General features: G+C 31.1%; 4 protein-coding genes across 6 annotated transcripts; 2 read left to right on the top strand and 2 right to left on the bottom strand.

Moving 5' to 3' along the window:
* Nucleotides 1-299: 299 nt before the first annotated feature.
* LOC118446816 (uncharacterized) lies at nucleotides 300-1,258 on the top strand. 2 transcript variants are annotated; one of them, XM_035877918.2, is made up of 4 exons: nucleotides 300-355; nucleotides 452-533; nucleotides 616-728; nucleotides 1,118-1,258. In XM_035877918.2, exons 2-4 carry the CDS (start codon nucleotides 519-521, stop codon nucleotides 1,233-1,235), a joined length of 246 nt encoding a protein of 81 aa, XP_035733811.1. In that variant the 5' UTR covers nucleotides 300-355; nucleotides 452-518; the 3' UTR covers nucleotides 1,236-1,258. The 2 variants fall into 2 exon arrangements, with proteins under 2 accessions (XP_035733811.1, XP_085512257.1); XM_085656131.1 differs by having other exon boundaries at nucleotides 313-370.
* On the bottom strand, nucleotides 382-10,730 carry SPoCk (secretory pathway calcium atpase). Its single transcript, XM_035877907.2, has 17 exons — nucleotides 10,483-10,730; nucleotides 8,470-8,532; nucleotides 7,992-8,184; nucleotides 5,933-6,133; nucleotides 5,727-5,816; nucleotides 5,552-5,649; nucleotides 5,212-5,470; nucleotides 4,794-5,130; nucleotides 4,307-4,695; nucleotides 4,075-4,231; nucleotides 3,820-3,990; nucleotides 3,427-3,742; nucleotides 3,172-3,357; nucleotides 2,945-3,092; nucleotides 2,778-2,873; nucleotides 2,557-2,698; nucleotides 382-2,472 (listed from the first exon to the last, which is right to left on the bottom strand). The coding sequence occupies exons 3-17, from the start codon at nucleotides 8,103-8,105 to the stop codon at nucleotides 2,339-2,341; spliced, it is 2,838 nt and encodes a 945-aa protein (XP_035733800.2). The 5' UTR covers nucleotides 8,106-8,184; nucleotides 8,470-8,532; nucleotides 10,483-10,730; the 3' UTR covers nucleotides 382-2,338.
* Nucleotides 10,731-10,790: 60 nt separating this feature from the next.
* On the top strand, nucleotides 10,791-13,538 carry Asciz (ASCIZ zinc finger protein). Of its 2 annotated transcripts, XM_035877910.2 has the most exons (4): nucleotides 10,791-11,265; nucleotides 11,409-12,003; nucleotides 12,065-12,276; nucleotides 12,374-13,538. In XM_035877910.2, the coding sequence occupies exons 2-4, from the start codon at nucleotides 11,722-11,724 to the stop codon at nucleotides 13,536-13,538; spliced, it is 1,659 nt and encodes a 552-aa protein (XP_035733803.1). In that variant the 5' UTR covers nucleotides 10,791-11,265; nucleotides 11,409-11,721. The 2 variants fall into 2 exon arrangements, with proteins under 2 accessions (XP_035733803.1, XP_035733801.1); XM_035877908.2 differs by having other exon boundaries at nucleotides 10,791-12,003.
* Nucleotides 13,107-16,881, bottom strand: l(3)04053 (lethal (3) 04053). The gene is made up of 8 exons (XM_035877911.2): nucleotides 16,361-16,881; nucleotides 15,777-16,286; nucleotides 15,483-15,658; nucleotides 15,336-15,409; nucleotides 15,146-15,257; nucleotides 14,990-15,052; nucleotides 14,758-14,921; nucleotides 13,107-14,656 (listed from the first exon to the last, which is right to left on the bottom strand). The coding sequence occupies exons 1-8, from the start codon at nucleotides 16,590-16,592 to the stop codon at nucleotides 14,524-14,526; spliced, it is 1,464 nt and encodes a 487-aa protein (XP_035733804.1). The 5' UTR covers nucleotides 16,593-16,881; the 3' UTR covers nucleotides 13,107-14,523.
* Nucleotides 16,882-17,697: the final 816 nt, after the last annotated feature.

Here is a 17,697-nt window from a genome sequence, read left to right as displayed (position 1 = left end):
GTAAATATCAAAGATAGGATTTGTAAAATTATTCTCTATAGTAAATAAATCATTCAAACAAAATAAATATTCAGTTATTTCCTTCCGATTTATGACCCATTTACGTAAATAATATAATTAATAAGAAAATGTACGTTAAATAATTAACGAAACATATTAGGATTAATAGTTGACTTTGATAAATTTGAAAAAGCGCATCTCACTAAAAATGTTATGATTCATAACATTGACGATGTGACTAAGATTAACTTTTATATATCATGTGATTGCGATATGAACAAAGTACGACATACTTCGAACTTTCACTTTGAGTTTGCTTAGAGAAGGAGGACAAATGAGTGGGGAAACAAGTAAGGTAAAGGCAATGAAGGTAGACATCGATGAACCAGACACACGTCGAATACACATCTATGATGTGCTATTTTGATTTGTTTCTTACCATTATTTACAGTGTGTAACTACCTCACGTTAAAATTGTTACATATTAAGTTAAACGAGAGAAGCTCCAACTAAATATAATGGGGAGACATACGGTAAGTACAATTATCCAAAAGAATATAAAAAAACAATTTTTATAACGTAAAATCATATCGTATCTTCGACTTATGTGTACAGATGATGACTAAAATTATATTATTAATGATCGTTACTGTACTTTTCGGACTAATTGCCGAAAACAAGGCCACGATAGCGCAACCAAAGGCACCGAATTTCCAATATTTTGAACGGTAAAATATATCGGAAACATTTCAAGATCATGCTCGATAAGTCTTTATATAAAATCATTATAAAGAAATTATAGTGTTATATCGTTTAAAGGGGATATTTAATATGAAAGTAGTGTAGACAAGTTATTATATAGTTTTCCTTTAAAATGTTAATACACGTATATGTATATACAATAAATATTTTATATCGATTAATTAATTAATAAACATGTTTATATGAAAAACAATTAAAAACATTATAACAACATCGATTACGAATTAATAACTTATCTATACACTTTCACAAATAATTACGTTTTTAAATACAAATAATGTCTCTTTATGAGAATGAGATTTCTCCTTTTCACTAAATGCGTTTTAATTACTTTTTTTTTGTTTCTTTTTCTTAGGCCAAAATATCGTTATCCGTATTATGACGAGAACGGAAAAGGTAAACTTTTATACGGCTATGGAGGTTCTGATTTGTATGAATATCGAACGTACACTATTCTCGAAGGTATACATTAATTCTAACAGAATAATTATTTTTTAACAGTGCTCCATGTCAATGCATATAATGTGTATAAGTTAAAATTCGATATTTGCGTTATACTGTTTCTTTCTCAGAAATTCTTTTCTAATTAAAGCATTATCATTAAGCATATAATAACAACAATGAATATTTATACGAATTGATTGACTATCATGTAAATAGAGGTATATTTGTACACGATTAAGCTTGCAACAATGAGAAAGAAAAATTATTTATTTCTGTAATCTTTATTGCTTAGCATCAAAGAAAACAACGTCTAAATAGATCGAATATTTTTCATTTTTGATTAATCTATTGTAATTCGATAAAAACTTTTTTCCCGTTGTTGCAAGAATGCTGCATTGTTCACTATGGAATCAAGGAACATTACCAGATCATTTATTTTCCACCTATAATTATCTATATTCTTAAAGATAATAATAAATGTATAAATTTGTAAATGTGTTTGACTTTCTTTCATAGAACAATTATTTACCTACAATTTTTTGTTGATAGTAGACACTCTTGTATGATTTTTAATAAATCAGGATATATCCATAAGATTAATGTGCCTTACTAGAGAATTTCTTTTCTCAAATCTGATGAAATATCGAAATCGTTGCTTAAAGAAGATGACACACACGGGAGTATTATCTCGTGGAAAAAGATACGTGCTATTAATAACCATACACGATATTAAAAGGGTAATGGTATAATATTTGAAGTGCATGGAATGTGCAGAGATTATTAATATCTACCACATGTACAATCATAATTATTCAAGACAAGAAGTGAAATGATCTAATTCTTTTATGGTCTCTGTACTTATAACAAAGACTGTCATCATCTATGTGGGGATAGAAATTTATGAAATTGAATCGAAAATTTTATAAACAGTAAAAAAATGCAGTTATAGACTATGAAAACGGCACAATATCTTTTTTAAGAAGTGTGCGTGTAAATTGCAAATATGCAAGGACAATTGAAAATGTAGTGGAAAAAAGTTAGTAGATGGACGACCAATCGCTTTAGTCGAATTATTTTAATATATTCACTCCACGTGATCTTTGTTCGCCTTATCCTCGGCAGACTGTAACTGTCATACAAAGTCCATCTCTGATTTAATGTAGTATTGTCCACCAGCACGTCGCCTTTGAAGTAACCTTTCCAGAAACTTTTTAATTTCACTAATCACAAACACACTCGATGTCAATGCAACTAAGAATAAAATATCTGAAATGAGATGAAATAGTATCTATCAGCACCTAACTTTCTTTACATCTATACATTTTATATTTACATATATTCTTTACATACCATTTGCAGTTAATGCCTCTGTTTGAAAAACTCTTTGCAATGGAGGAAAATAAATAACTAACATTTGTCCTATTACCGATAATGTTACTGCTACTAAGAACATTTTGTTACTCCATAATCCAATGGTAAAAATAGATTTTTTCTAGAAAACAATAATTAAAATAAAATAATACAAAATAAACTTCTTCAAAGAACTTTAATCCATAATGAAAAATATTTACCTGTGACCTGCAACTTAACGCGTTGAACATATCAAAGAAAACAAAGCAAGTGAATGTCATTGTTGTATCTCTTGCAGTATGACCATCTGATGTCATCTAATATACATGAAAAATACAAAAATGATGTAGTAAATATACATATGTTTAATAGAAGTAATATTTCTTACCTCTCTCTTATATACCCATGCTGTACCCGCAATAATAATAAAAGCAGATAATAATACGTTTATTATAAGATGTTTTGTAATCATAGGTTCTTTAATATTTCGTGGTTTCTGTTTTAAAACATCTTTATCAACAGGTTCTACTCCCAAACTGTAAAATAAATGATATTTAAAATAAATCAATTATGTAGAACTAATAGAGATTAAATTCATATCTAATGTTCTCAAACCTTTGCGCAGGTGGACCATCCATAATAATATTAATCCAAAGTATTTGCATTGCATTTAATGGATTTGGTACACCCATTAATGTAGCAAGAGCAATTAAAGATAGTGCTGCTATGCTGGTGCTTAGTTGAAATCGTACAAAGTTACGAATGTTGTGGAAGATACCTTTACCTTCTTCAATTGCAGCACTAAAATGAATTGCGTGTATTAAATGATAAATGATAATGATAATGAGAAAAATTAATGTTTATTCTTACATAATCGTTCCAAAATCATCATCAACCAATATCATATCAGCTGCTTCTTTACAAACGTCAGTGCCATTCTTGCCCATAGCTATACCTATGTCAGCCTTTTTTAAAGCTACTCCATCGTTTACACCATCTCCTGTCATACCGACAATATTGCCTTCTCGTTGTAATGCCTTTACAATACATAATTTATGTTTAGGTGTAACTCGATAAAAGACACTAACGTTTTCTATTAATTGTTCTAACTGATGCTCAGACATTGAATCGATTTCATCACCAGACATCAGACGTGAATGAAGGGTGTCTAGACCAATCATACTTGCTGTAATAATATCATCAAAAAGTTATTTAAAAAACAATTAAACTAGAAAAAAAAGATCTTATTATAAAAAAGTATACCAATAGCAACTGCAGTTTCTTTAGCATCACCCGTAACCATCTTAACTTTTACACCACTGTTCATCAGAGTTGCAATTGATTCACGAACATGTGGTCTCGGTGGATCACATATACCCACAAGTCCAACATAGACAAGATCTTGTAGAGAAGAACCACGCGCAAGACCAATTACTAAAAACATACATATGACAGTATATGAGCAATAGCAAGAAAAAAATCTCGATATCCTGTATTGTCATACTTATTAAACAGCACCTCTCAGCCCTTGTTGACCAATATCATAGGCCTCTGTTAAAAATTCTTGATCTTTCTTTTGATTCAAAGGAAATTCCTGACCATTTGCATAATATTTTGTGCATTGTGGCAAAATCTTTTCCATAGCTCCTTTTACAAAATATATTTCCTGCTTATTCTAAAATATGAAAATTCAGAAATTGAAATTGCAGATCGAAAACAAACAATTATGTCTTTGAAGATTTGTGCTTACTTCATCATATTTTGGTGCACATTTAACAGCCATCATCTTTTGTTCAGAAGAAAATGGATATTCTTGGAGGCGCAAATACTTTTCAGCACAACCATACATTCCAAATTTCATTGACAAAGCTAATAAAGCACCTTCAGTTGGCTGGCCAAGTAAAGTGTCATTTTGTATTACGGCATTATTACACGCGCATCCTACTTCTAACATATGACTAATTGCAGTACGTGCAAGTTCAGCATTGTCGCATTTCCTTATCCGCACTTCACCTTTATCGTTATAACCAGCTCCAGTAATATCAGCTATATATCCCTCTGATGTTACGAGAATCGTAGCAGTCATCTCATTTTTGGTGATGGTACCAGTTTTATCCGAGCATATCACATTTACGCATCCTGTATAATGAAATAAAATAAACATACATAGTTAAAGAGATAATGGCATCAAAAATATGACTGAACAAACATAATAAGTTAAAAATAAACGATCTTACCAAGTGTTTCAACAGTCGGTAATTTTTTAACAATAGCTTTCCTCTTTGCCATTCTCATAACACCTAACGCGAGTGTTACAGTAACAACAATAGGTAAGCCTTCGGGTATAGCTGCTACTGCTAAACTGACGCTAATTGTAAACATTTCTAATACTGCCTTTCCTTGGATCCAGCCAAGAAGCATAATAATACCAATGATGCAGAATGAGTAGAATGATAATTGTGTACCCAAAATGTCCATACTCCTTTGCAATGGAGTTTTCGGTGCTTCTTCCGCTTGCATCATTGCAAACACTTCCCCAAACTCACTCTTTTCTCCTGTATTTACTACTATCCCCTAAGATATAAGATGTATAATTAATAATAGAATACACTTTAAAATCTAAATAATGATTTATTTTTAAGTCCTTCTACTTACTTTTCCATTTCCACAACGTACTAACGTTCCCATGAAAGCAATATTTTTCTTTGAAGTTAATCCATTTGTTTTAAGCAAAGGAGTTGTTGATTTTTGAGCTGGCTCAGTTTCTCCAGTGAAACTGCTTTCATCGATAGCCAAATCTATAGCTTCAAATATTCTGATATCTGCAGGTACTCTATCACCAATATTTAAATAAACTACATCTCCAGGAACTAACTTACGAGCAAGAAATGTTTCTATTTGCCCCTCCCGTAAACTGAAAATGAAAACAATTGAAAAGATAAGATATGAGAAGAATCTATTAATTTTGGTTTTTATTAGATACGTTATTATTTACCAGTGACAAGTAGGAGGTACTAGTTTATTTAATTCTTCCAAAGATTTTTCAGAACGATATTCTTGTACAAATGCAACAGTGACGACTATTATAATAGCCTAAAAGGAAAATATAATGAAATATCAACATACTTTTTAACAGAAATACATATTTTGTTTATGAATTTGATATTTACCACTGTAATACTGACAGCATCATCAAATTGCTTCATACAAACACTGACCAAGGCAGATGCAAGCAATAAAAGAATCAATGGATTTTTAAACTGTAAAAAGAAAAAAAAAAAACAAACAAATGAACATATATACTCATAGAAATCTAAAAAATTGTTCTTGAAACTATAAAAAATATAATAAACAATGCGAAAGAATGCAAATATACTTGTTCGATATATTTTTTCCATGTAGGTTCCTCTTCCTTAACAGTAAGTTCATTAAAACCAACTAATTGCCTCCTTTGATCAGCTTCTTGCCACCAAAGTCCTGTCCTTACATCGACGTGCAATCTAGCTGCTACCTCTTCTGCACCAAGGCTAGCTGCTTCAGCTGTCGTTAACCACATTTTGGTATCTTGATCTTTATCCTTTAATATAAAATAGACAGTTAAAATTATTTATATCATATTAAATGAACATGATTTTATTTACTTTACTAATATATATATATGTATACATGACTATTTAAATATTTTCCCTATTTGTTAATACAATATATGACACTTGCATGTAAGGATTCTCTAACCTGCAAAGAGAATGACGCATAGTTTTAACGCGGATATCTTTTCAAAGCCATACTATATCATGGTCACTTTCATAAGTGCAAATTTTTTTACCCTAATTGTTACATAGTTATCACTTTACGAAAGAATAATACATTTTTGAAGCTAAAAACATTTAATTGCTGAAATGGCGCTTTTCTGAAAATTTCGTATGTCCCATATCGAGACTTGCGCGCGTTAAGTGAAGAAAAAAAATGGTACTGAGAGGAACGAAGCAGTGTTTATACTGTTTTTCGATATTGTTTTCTCGTCTATCGTATATAAAAAACGAGTATGCATAGGAGTAAATATATATCATAATAATGATGATAGATAGACAGGTGAGAGAAACGTGAACCAGTTTATACGTAATTAGACATTTCTGTGTGTTTTAACAGTGTGTAACAATTTACGATATGTAATTATGTGTGTATGTGTATATGACATGACCCTATAAAAATTAACTTGTATTCCAAATAATCAATTTCTTCGTCCAACATTCTATTATTGAATAATTTTTTAATTTCGTTCTAAATGGATATTTCAAAATAAATAAATAAACAAATGATTATAAACAACTATACAAGAAATATTATTAAAAAATCTTAAAAAATAATAGTTTTAATTCGTTTAATTCTAACCTCTTGATGAATTCTTATCGTACATACGTACGGTAGAAATTGTACTAGAATTTATCACGATATAAATTGGCCATAAATTTTCTGTTTATCTAATTTAAGACTCTTCAAGTTTTGTATTGAATACCTTGAAAAGTTTTATGAATCATTTCGATAAAGAAAACATGCAATACAACGAATATATATATATAGTTATATATAAAGAGATGTTTACATACATTAGTTTCATTATATATATATATATATATATATATATATATATGTATACATATATTTAAAAAAAAAAAAAAAAAAAAAAAAAAAAAAAAAAAAAAAAAAACCCACATGATATTCTTATTCGATTCAAGTATTTTGCAGTTTACAGATCAATTTAATCTGTCATTTGTTCAACTACACGTAGTACCTATATAAGTATTAATAACATCGAGAATATACTTAAAGAAAAGTTTGTAATTGGATGCCTCGTAGTGAACACACCCGTTTTACCAAGGCTATGGAAACTTTTTTGCTAAGGAAGCCAATTTTTTGTTGGCTCATTGGTCGAGAATATCGAAGTTTTCTCTTGAGTGCACCTTCTAACAATGCTTTTAACGTTATTGGCAAACAATTGTTTTATATCATCGATAACGTAAGCATATAAAGAGAGACGTAGAAAAAAGAAATAAAAATAAAAAAAAAATAAAAAAAAATAAAAAAAAATAAAAAAAAACCCAAGATAAAAGTAAAGAGCCTGAGGTGGGTCACGTTTCTGGCAGAAAGCCGAAGTAAGCCGAGCATGGAGACATTCGATCGATACGTTCGAAGACTCATGCTTTGAATCTATTAAATTTTTAACTGACACTTGTAATATTTATACATATACGTATGGAAGCGCGCATACACCATCTTATAACACCATCGAAAACCGATACTTTATTTCTTTATTTATTATTATTATTTTTTTTTTTTTTAAAGCGAACTTCATAAGATATATTTCAATCGCAAAATTATTAATTAGGTCATCATTTCTGCACTTATCGACAACTCACATTTTCCTCATGTCTTACCTCTCCGTTTAAATCCACATTATGCTGCTGCTCCTTTGGCTCCTTGTCTGGTGGTATCTCCAAAGTTGCGTCGTCGAAGAACTGTTCGTACTTCGTACTACTCGTATCTTTCATTTCTACGTCACAAAGTTTTCTCGTTTCCTTACAATAAATCGTTTCTTCTAGAGTTCGTCTTCTCCTTCCTTCTATCCCTCTTAAGAATATTCAAAACGTATCGTGAGGAGAATAAAGAACGATCATAAGTGTCAATGTGTGTGTGTATATATTACACACACACACACACACACACACATATATATATATATATATATATATATATATATATATATATATATATATATATATAACACGTATAAAGAAGATTGAAAAATGTATCCGTCGATAAAAAAGAACGACTATTGTCCGATCGAGATAGTTTCAATTTAATTTTTTAGTTTTTACTCAAAATATTAATCACTCATGATATTATCAACCGTACCTTCTTCATATGTCCTCCCTGTTTTCCTTTCCTTTTTTTTGCTCTTTTTGATTTCCCTTTTTTCTGTTGGAATGAGAAATAATGACAATTAATTTATATATACATATATAGTGAAGAGGAGACTTAAATATTCGTATAATAAGAATGTATTTCCAGATTCCAATTGTACGAATACTTTAATTCCATTCTCTCTCCTTTACTGTATACAAATAGATATATACAATGTATAGTATTTAGAATAAACAGTGCTTTGAGTGCCCCAAGTTCTATACTTGTTCGTTCGCCATCTCTACGCAATTTCTAGTCACGCGAAGGTCGGAGATATACTTAAACGATATATATGTACATACATATATCTAGATGTAAAATATGTTGTGAGAAACGAATATTCTGTGACCTCGAGAGACTCTTCTGTATGTGTCCTTGTGCTATTCCTAAGTACGTATTCGAGCAATAAACTCGATGAAAGCTAGAATGAAAACGGTTTGCGTTCGATGGGTGGTTACAAGACTCGAATGTATTGTTCGATGTTGTGAGTATCGATCAGCAAGGAAGAAGCTCATCAAACTAGTTCATGAAATATTTACACGCTCGAACGATATTACACCATTAACTCATTATCCTGTTTATTTAAATAGACTTTGTAGATAAAGGACAAAACACGATCTCCTTTTGTTCTTTTTCGAATTTCGTGATATGATAATTAAATAAAAAAAAAAAAAAAAAATAAAAAAAAATAAAAATAAAAAAATAATGATAAAAATCATCTTTATTTCATTCTCATAAACAACTTAAAAAAAAAAAAAAAAAAAAATCTTTAATAGGTCAACGAAGAAAATAATTATAAAAATAACTATAATATATTAATAGTATTAATATAATATAGTAATTATTATATAATATATATAATAATTATATTATATTAAATAATAAAAAAAATATATTCAATTTTTTTTTCGAATCATTTATAATCAAACTACACGATCATATCCTTTAAACGATTATTCAGATTATAACTACACGGAAATAATTATACGCAAATGTATATATAAGCAAGTATATGGTGAGTACCAGTCAGTACTAGCCAATTTGTAATTATTCATCCTGATTCTATTCCTTTTCCCTCTCCCACCCATGCCTACGACATTATAATCGATTTGAATCGAATGTCATGAACAATGAAAAAAAGAACGGTATATCTCAACGATCGGTGATTTTATCTCAATTTTATTAAAGCCACACGAGTTTTCTTTCGAATGAGGACAGTAAAAGTCGTTAAAACATCAATTTCCCATACCTGACATGAAAAATGATGACGGAAATTATTACAATGAAAGTTAAATTCGTATATAGAAAAGAAACGTTTAATTAAATAAAACTAACATACTGTTCCACTACTATGAATTTCATAATCGAACTAAATTCCATCGTGATATGTTTATTGACAACGAAAAAACGATAGTTATTTTATTCCCGAAGAGAATGCAAAGGAGCTTGCGTCGTGTGTCCCAGCTTTCGAAAGCTCGATGAACTAGGCCGATAGGTATCGAGTTAACGTAGGTTAGTAACCGAACTGAACTTGTTCCCAAGTACAATTTTTCGAAAATACTTAGCCAGAAGATACAAGAAACATCGAGAAAACATACGTTTCTATGAAAAAAAAAAAAAAAAGAAAAGAAACAAAGATAGAAAGAAAAAAAGAAAACCGAAGAAATAAAAATTACAACAGCTAGTAGAATAAAGCGGTACAAGTGTGTGCTACTTGACGGCGAAAATCAATAACTCGGTTCGGGTCGATGCACTCGACTTGATCGTCTCTCTCAGCTCTTCCAAACGATTTCAATTAATGTCGCGTTACTACGACGTTGTCTTGTCGTAGATTCGAGAAGCAACCGTTAAAGAATAATAACGATGTGCGGAATCACGTACAATGTGTCACGTAACGTAAGAAAAAATGAATAAACCTAAAAGTATACCGAAGGCACGATCGATGAGAAGTGTATATGCTCTTACTCTTTCTCTCTCTCTCTCTCTCTCTCTCTCTCTCTCTCTCTCTCTCTTGACAAATTCTCAAAGTTTTTTCAAGACAATTTCAGAAGACACTACTCGTCGTCCAATTTGTATACTTTGATCATCTCTATCGTTCTTTTAATGTGAGAAATGAACTTGAGACTCGTACACGCAACAGAATAAATTTCGAAAGAAGCATCGAATGAGTATGACCTCACCGCAAGCGACGAACTGACGCGACTAACTCGCTACGATCTCACGCGAATGCAACGCCGCTCGCGGGGAACGAGCACGTGCGCCGTGGGAGCTTTTTAGCAGTACGCGCTAGCTCGCGTTCTCGTGTGCGCCACCTTGAAAGGTTGATTATTTTTTCGATAAATTTGTCTTCTCCCCTACCATCCCTTCTCCTCTTTCTCTCTCTATTTTCTCTCTCATTCTGTCTCTTTCTTTCTTTTTCTTTTCTGCATACTCTAAACGTTTTTTAAGTTACGAACGAACGTTTAGCCTTGGCTCGAACGGAACATTACATGCATAATTTAACTGCTAACACAATTTTATTCATTCGAACAAATGAATTAATTAATATATCTCGTTCGTTTAAATAAATTAAAAAAAAAAAAAAGAAGACAACTAATCGATCTTATTTCTAATGTGACACTACATTGGATAGACAATGTAATATTGTTCAAATATATATGTTATAACGATAAAAAGGTGCAGCAGGGTGTCATATTGATCACACTTGTTCAGTTGTTCTGTGCACATGTCACTTGATATTTATAAAAGGTATGTAGATAATTCAAATTTAAAGTTTTATATTTGTATATAATTATGTAGAATATTATATTATGTTGTTTTGAAAAATACTTATCAAAAAGAATTATTATGTAACAAAGAAAATAAAAGGTATTCCTTGTTTGATCGATGAGATGAGCCCGGCGTTATTATGGATATATAGATATAGCGAATAGAAAAACGAGGATTGATATGAGTAGACGGGGAAGATGAATAATGATTTTCGACAATCGTAAAGAGAAGACAACGAATTGACCGGCTACTATCTACGTATACCGGCGCGGATTTGACAGGGTGCAATTCTGTCATTGAAGTTTCTCTTTCTCTCTCTCTCTCTCTCTCTCTCTCTTTTCTGTCTTTCATCTATCTTCATTCTTATTGGTCTTTCTCTCTCTCTTTCTCTTTCTATTAACTCTCCGTGCATAGAAGAGATGCGTATAACCTCTAATGGAGGAAACGCGAGTATCCAAGAACCGATCGACGTACTGTGAAATGGTCTGCCCTTCGGCAGAGGAATTAAGTGTTATAAAAAATAGCATATGCTGTGAGCAATGCGGTTTATTATTCCGAAACGAGCCACGATATCGACTGCACAACTTGAAGGTACATCAAAGAAAAAAATTAGGAAAGACCATAAAGGAAAACGTTCATTATCACTGCCCGGTAGAAACTTGTGTTTATGCGCCAGAATCGGAAAGATATTTTACGACAATGAAATATCTGAAGCAGGTTGGTTAGTGTGAGTAGATAATCAAGAAATCGATGCAACCATTTTACTCCTTTGATGCAGCATTATCTGAAGGTGCATGCAGAGAAGACTTTCGCGTGTACACGTTGTGCTAAAAGTTTTTCGACCGAAGCTGCGAAGGAGGGACACATGAGGATATGTGGTATAGAATTTTCCTGTTATTGCTCGAAAACTTACAGCACTTACGAGGCACTCCTTACCCATGCTAAAAGATCTTTGCATACTATAGACAATAAATATAAGAGTTCTTTAAGGTAAGGTCAATTCGTAGGAAAGTGATGGTCTTTAATTTTGAAGATAATTTAATGTATATAATTTACAGACATGCGCAATTACAATGCTTATTTTCAGACGAACCAATTCAAAAATGGCCCGTAATATTTCTTTGTCTCCTACTGTCATATCTACGGTAAATAAGCCTGTTAATATTTTACCAAGTCAGAATAATAACAAAGGAAATAATTCTAATGTTAATGTAACTGAAAAGATCACTGTTAATATCGGTGTACAAACCGATGAGTGTAAAAAATATAGAAGAGCATCAAGTCCATTGAAACAGGTAACCAATAATAATGGAACCAGTGGAAAGCGAAGAGTATCTAAACAAACGCAAACGATCAGAATACAAGATCAAAAACATGGTGGTAGATCAATGGAGACTCAAACTCCCGATACTAAATTCATTGGAAAGGAACCCCTTAAAGTTAGAAAACGTAGAAAGAGTAATTCAATATCGAAAAAACCAGAATCTTCACTACTCAAAGAAGATACCATTATGGAAGATAATTTCACTTCTTCCAATTTATTTCCTGCTAGTCCTTTGCCATTAAGACATGATGTAGGCTTACAAGACTTTTGGGAAGAAAAAAACAATTCTGATACACAAACGATACCGGAGAAAGATATGTTTGAAGCATTACATGATAATGTTTCTCAAACAGATTTAGAAACCTTTTACAGTCATAGTAGTAGTTCACTGATACAATGCTTACCTAAGAGCACCGTAGCATTAATGACATTACCTTATACAGAAGATTCCACTGTTCAAGAATATTCGTTTTCCTCTACAAATAATATATCAAGGTCAGATCCAATGTTAACTGAAAAAACGTTCCATGACAAATTCAGTAGTATAGAGACTCAAACTGAACAAGGATATTCTCAGACGTTTTTTGACTCTGATGCTTTATCTAGAACTTTTGCTTTGAGTTCTACCATTGAAACTCAAACAACAGATAATTTTGATAATATGGAACAATTGTTCTATAACAATACTTACACTCAAACTTCTGATGAAATGATATCATCCGATCTAGTGTTAACTAATATTCAAACACAAACTGCTTGGACGCAATTGGACGATACAACGGTTTCTGCTGAAACTCAAACTAAGTCGCTAATTTGTGAAACAGGTTGCAACATCTCAATGGGTGCTTGTCGTTCATGGCTAAATGCGCAAACAAGTCATACTGAAACGCAAACTGATTTACTTAGCATATTTGAAGGACTTCAGTAATAGCAAAATATATTAAGAATCATTCATACTTACATATACCAATACTTACGTTTTGTTTGTCGTTTTGTAAGTAAGAACTTGCCTATTTCTTCGAAACTGCGTTTTGTTGAATCGTGAACTATTTTTCGAAACGTTATGTGATAATTCATAGCATTTTATACAACGAACACTGCCATAATATGATAATAATTTACTTAAGATATAATTCTGTTTATTGGTATCCAAATTTGTGTAATATATGCACTTTGTCTTTTTTTTTTTTATTGTCAAAATAAAATCATCTGCCTTTAGTGTAAAAAATGATTTTGCAAAGTTGTAAGGCTGCAGAGGTGCAATACACGTATCACTCTTAGGATTCCAGTAGTTTAATATATTTTTTTTTAACTTAAATTGAAAGCAATTGCACAATGATATGATGCTGTATTTGTTAGCATAATTGTTACTGAAATCCTCTTGGATTAACGTGTATTTATTAAACAATATTCATAAAAGTTGCGTTGCATGATTCAATGTATGTATCGATGAGGTACGTACGTTATACTGTCATTTTGGTCGTACTCAAAAATATGTATATGAAAAATATAATACCTGTTTGTTTATCCCTTAATTAACACCTAGTGGAAATTATTTAACTGTAGTCTGTATATCAAGGATATAGCTTTTAAAATATATCCTCTTTGTAATAGTTGTTAATTATACGCTTCAAAGATTAATGAGAAATATTAAACAGAATATTACTCGTCGTACGTCTGTACCTCTGGGTGTCGAAGTTAGATGCATTTTAGAATCTATTCTTAACTAATACAAAAGTACAACAAACACGTCATAAATAACATATTACACAATCGAATCTAAATTATCAATCGGCGCAAATATGCTCGGCACTATTGCGAGAGCACGAGGAACTTAGCGTTGGTTGAGGTTTGAATATAAAAAAGAGGTATGATAGATTTGTATTATGGAAATGTGAATGCATAGGGATCGTTCAGAGTGCAGGACCAGCAGCATTATTTTCATCCAAATCGGGTAAGAAATCTTTGGTCGTATCTTCTATTCTGTCTACATTTTCAAGGGTAGAGGCAAGTACCCTTAGATTCTCCACTCCAGACATCAATTGTCTATGTCAAAATATATACATTTAAAATGAAAAAAAATTATATGTACATGCATATACCTTAATATATGTTTTTTTTTATTTTATATTAGAAAAAATTATTACCTGAGTGAAATTTCAGCTGTTGAAGCAGCAGTTCTTAATTCACTAGCGAGTCTTCGCACGGTTTTATCCACGTTCTCTGAAGTTATACCGTCTTCATTCTTATCTGTAGTAGCAACGGCAGATCTAAGTTCCCTATTTTCCAATCGTAGTTGCGATAGTTCTGTCTAAATTAGGGTTACAATTTGATTGATATAATTCTTGTATATTGAATACATTCAAAATTTATACTAACCGTTAATGCTTTAATTTCTTTTTTTAATGATGTTACAGTATTTTCTGCACTGAGTGCTCTTTTCTGTGAAACAAAAAAAAATCAATAACACTTCATTCATCTTTCAGAAGTAATTGAATATAATCTAAATTGAAGATCATTTAAATTTGTATTTACCGTACTGCGTTTTAAATTATCTTCAACTTGTTCCACTGCTTTTTCAAGATGTGCAGTTTCTTCATAATCTACTTCTTTTCTAGAAGCAAGTTCTGCTTCCAACATTTGAATTCTGTAATAAGATACTTTGATGTCAGTAAGTGTAAATGATTTTCAAGATATAAGATGAGAATAAAAAAAAACAACTTGCCTAATTGATTTTTCATTAATTTTTCTACGAGCTGAGTCCAATTCTTGTCTCAACCTATCATTTTCTAATAAAAGCTGTGAAAGAGCAGCTTCTGTATATATACGTATTTATTACGTTTTTACAATTTTATAATAATAAAATACATACCCTTCGTTCTGTTGATTCTACCATATTAGATTGCGAATTAGATCCAATATCATTGGAAAGATTTGTTCTACTATGAATTGGTCCATCATTTAAGAAATCTGGCAATAATTTGGGTACACTTGAATCATTTGTTGGTGTACAATCTCTTGTAACGACATTATTACTAATTTCTGGTTCTAATAATAAAAAATAAGTCAATATAATAAACTTAAGAAATAAAGAGAACAGTATATTAATTTTCTATGTTATATGTAATATAATATTTGTAAAAATATACAAAATATAAAATCTTACCTCCTGAATCTGAAGGTGACTCTAAAGTGTCAATAATATTATCAACCGTATCAAATATAGGTAAATTTATGTTATTTGAACATGTTACGTTTGAAAGAAAATAATCCTCATGAAGTATAGCTTTATCTATTGAACCAGTAAGATCAAAAGGAATATCAGGCAAAAGTTGTGACTGAGTCTTTTTTGAATCATTTCTATGCCGTGATTGCCTTTGCTCTACGCTGTTTAATGCAAAATCTGGAAGATTGTCTACATCAGGTATACTTTGTTGATCTGATACATGATTTAAGTAGCATTGTTCTATGACTAAATGATCTTGTACGAAATCTGGTAATTCAGTTGGATTTCGAGAATAAACTCCATTATCTTTCTCGAGATTATTTGGACTCGTTGCAGAGGAAGAATAAATCTTTGGCCTTGCACCAGTTTTATAATAATTTGTCTGAGATTCATTTCTCAAAAAGTGTTTAAAGCTAAATGGATTTTCTTCACGACGTGAAACATCTTGACCTACAGTAAGATGATAATTGATAAGACTGAATTATATTAGGATGATTCCGCGCGTAAATGTAAATGTATCTAACCTGTCTGTTGATCATTTTCAATTACACGATTTCTACTAAGATGATCCTGAATTAAAATTCTATCACGTCTTGTAGACAGCTGATCAGCTTCGTCGGAGGACGAAGATGATGAAAACATTGTATCTGTAGTAAGCTGTCTTGTATTTTTTGATACCGATCGTGAAGATCTATCAATCTTTTTACGATTCGCCATTGTCTGTTTTGAATTTCCCTTCCCAAACAAACGAATCATTCGAGTTTTAACAGAGTACGAAGTAGAACCGCACTTGACGTCTGTCACGATGATCAGGTAAGGTTGGATTTTACAATTTTACATTCGCCGTAACATGCGCATTGTCTTCTTCGTATATTCAATACAATTTCTTTTGAGTATAGAAGAGATTCATATTCTTCATTAAAAAAAAATTATTTCCGAATAAATAACTTCATTATACCATTTTAACGAATTTCCACAAAGTAAATGAACGATAAAAGGAAGAAAATGTTTCTTCATCTTTACAATGAAATTTCTGCGAACTTGTTTCAAGTTAATAAATGACAACCAATCAAAATCTAAAATGGAGAGTCTTCAATTTGGCGGTAAAAAGTTGAATACTTATTATGTTATCTTTATTACAATTAAATAAGAAACTAACTGAATGAGATGTAAATACTTTAATATTTATTTGATGTGATTCACAGGTAGAAGAACATTTAATGATTACTTGAGAATATTGTAAATCAATAACGTTGCGAATAAAGTAAAAGATAACCAATCACTTGATGTCATTGAAAACTGCCCGTCAAAAGATTAAGGCTGTTTATCATTCCTTTTTTTTTTATAATGGTTTACGCCAACAATGATTTCAAGTATAATTCCTGATTGATTTTGATGAACAAGATCTCATTTTAAAAATGAAGTTTCGAACGAAGACTTGCTTTTTTGAACTTTTAAAAAAGCTTTATTTTTTTTTTTTTTATATCGCGTCAAAAAATAGTGTTTCTCCGAGAATAGTTTATGCATAAAAATAAAGCTTTTCCAAAAATCTAAGAAATCCATGTCCTCTCTTAAATCTTCATCTTTAAAATGAGACTTTGTACATCAAAATCGTTCAAGAATTATGTCTGAACTCTCTGTTGGTATAAACGCTGTTTTCAACATTTTTCGTAAAAAAAAGTTTCGTATAGTGGCGCTCATTGTACTTTGCGGCAAAAGAGAAGAAGCTGATATTACCTCTACTGATTTTCATATAAACGAGAGAGTGGTATATGGTTTATTCCAGTGAAATAGACGATATCTTCCTTACCTGCCTGTGTAAATTGATACTCAGATTTTTTGATCCATTTCAAATGTAATA

This window comes from Vespa mandarinia, chromosome 3 (genome assembly GCF_050613455.1).
Source record: "Vespa mandarinia isolate Hongniang chromosome 3, ASM5061345v1, whole genome shotgun sequence".
In the NCBI taxonomy this organism is placed as follows: domain Eukaryota; kingdom Metazoa; phylum Arthropoda; class Insecta; order Hymenoptera; family Vespidae; genus Vespa; species Vespa mandarinia.
The sequence above is the reverse complement of the archived record's forward strand: the minus strand, read 5'-3'. Positions and strand labels throughout refer to the sequence as shown.

Bases quoted from the DNA above. Each gene is read 5' to 3' on its own strand.
- LOC118446816 (XM_035877918.2), top strand. The intron at 729-1,117 runs GTAAAATATATC...TCTTTTTCTTAG, and splicing joins AATTTCCAATATTTTGAACG to GCCAAAATATCGTTATCCGT.
- SPoCk (XM_035877907.2), bottom strand. From the start codon at position 8,105: ATGAAAGATACGAGTAGTACGAAGTACGAACAGTTCTTCGACGACGCA. The intron at 3,743-3,819 runs GTATACTTTTTT...ATATTATTACAG, and splicing joins AGAAACTGCAGTTGCTATTG to CAAGTATGATTGGTCTAGAC. The intron at 3,358-3,426 runs GTAAGAATAAAC...AATTCATTTTAG, and splicing joins GATGATTTTGGAACGATTAT to TGCTGCAATTGAAGAAGGTA.
- Asciz (XM_035877910.2), top strand. From the start codon at position 11,722: ATGGAGGAAACGCGAGTATCCAAGAACCGATCGACGTACTGTGAAATG. The intron at 12,004-12,064 runs GTTGGTTAGTGT...CCTTTGATGCAG, and splicing joins CAATGAAATATCTGAAGCAG to CATTATCTGAAGGTGCATGC. The intron at 12,277-12,373 runs GTAAGGTCAATT...GCTTATTTTCAG, and splicing joins AAATATAAGAGTTCTTTAAG to ACGAACCAATTCAAAAATGG.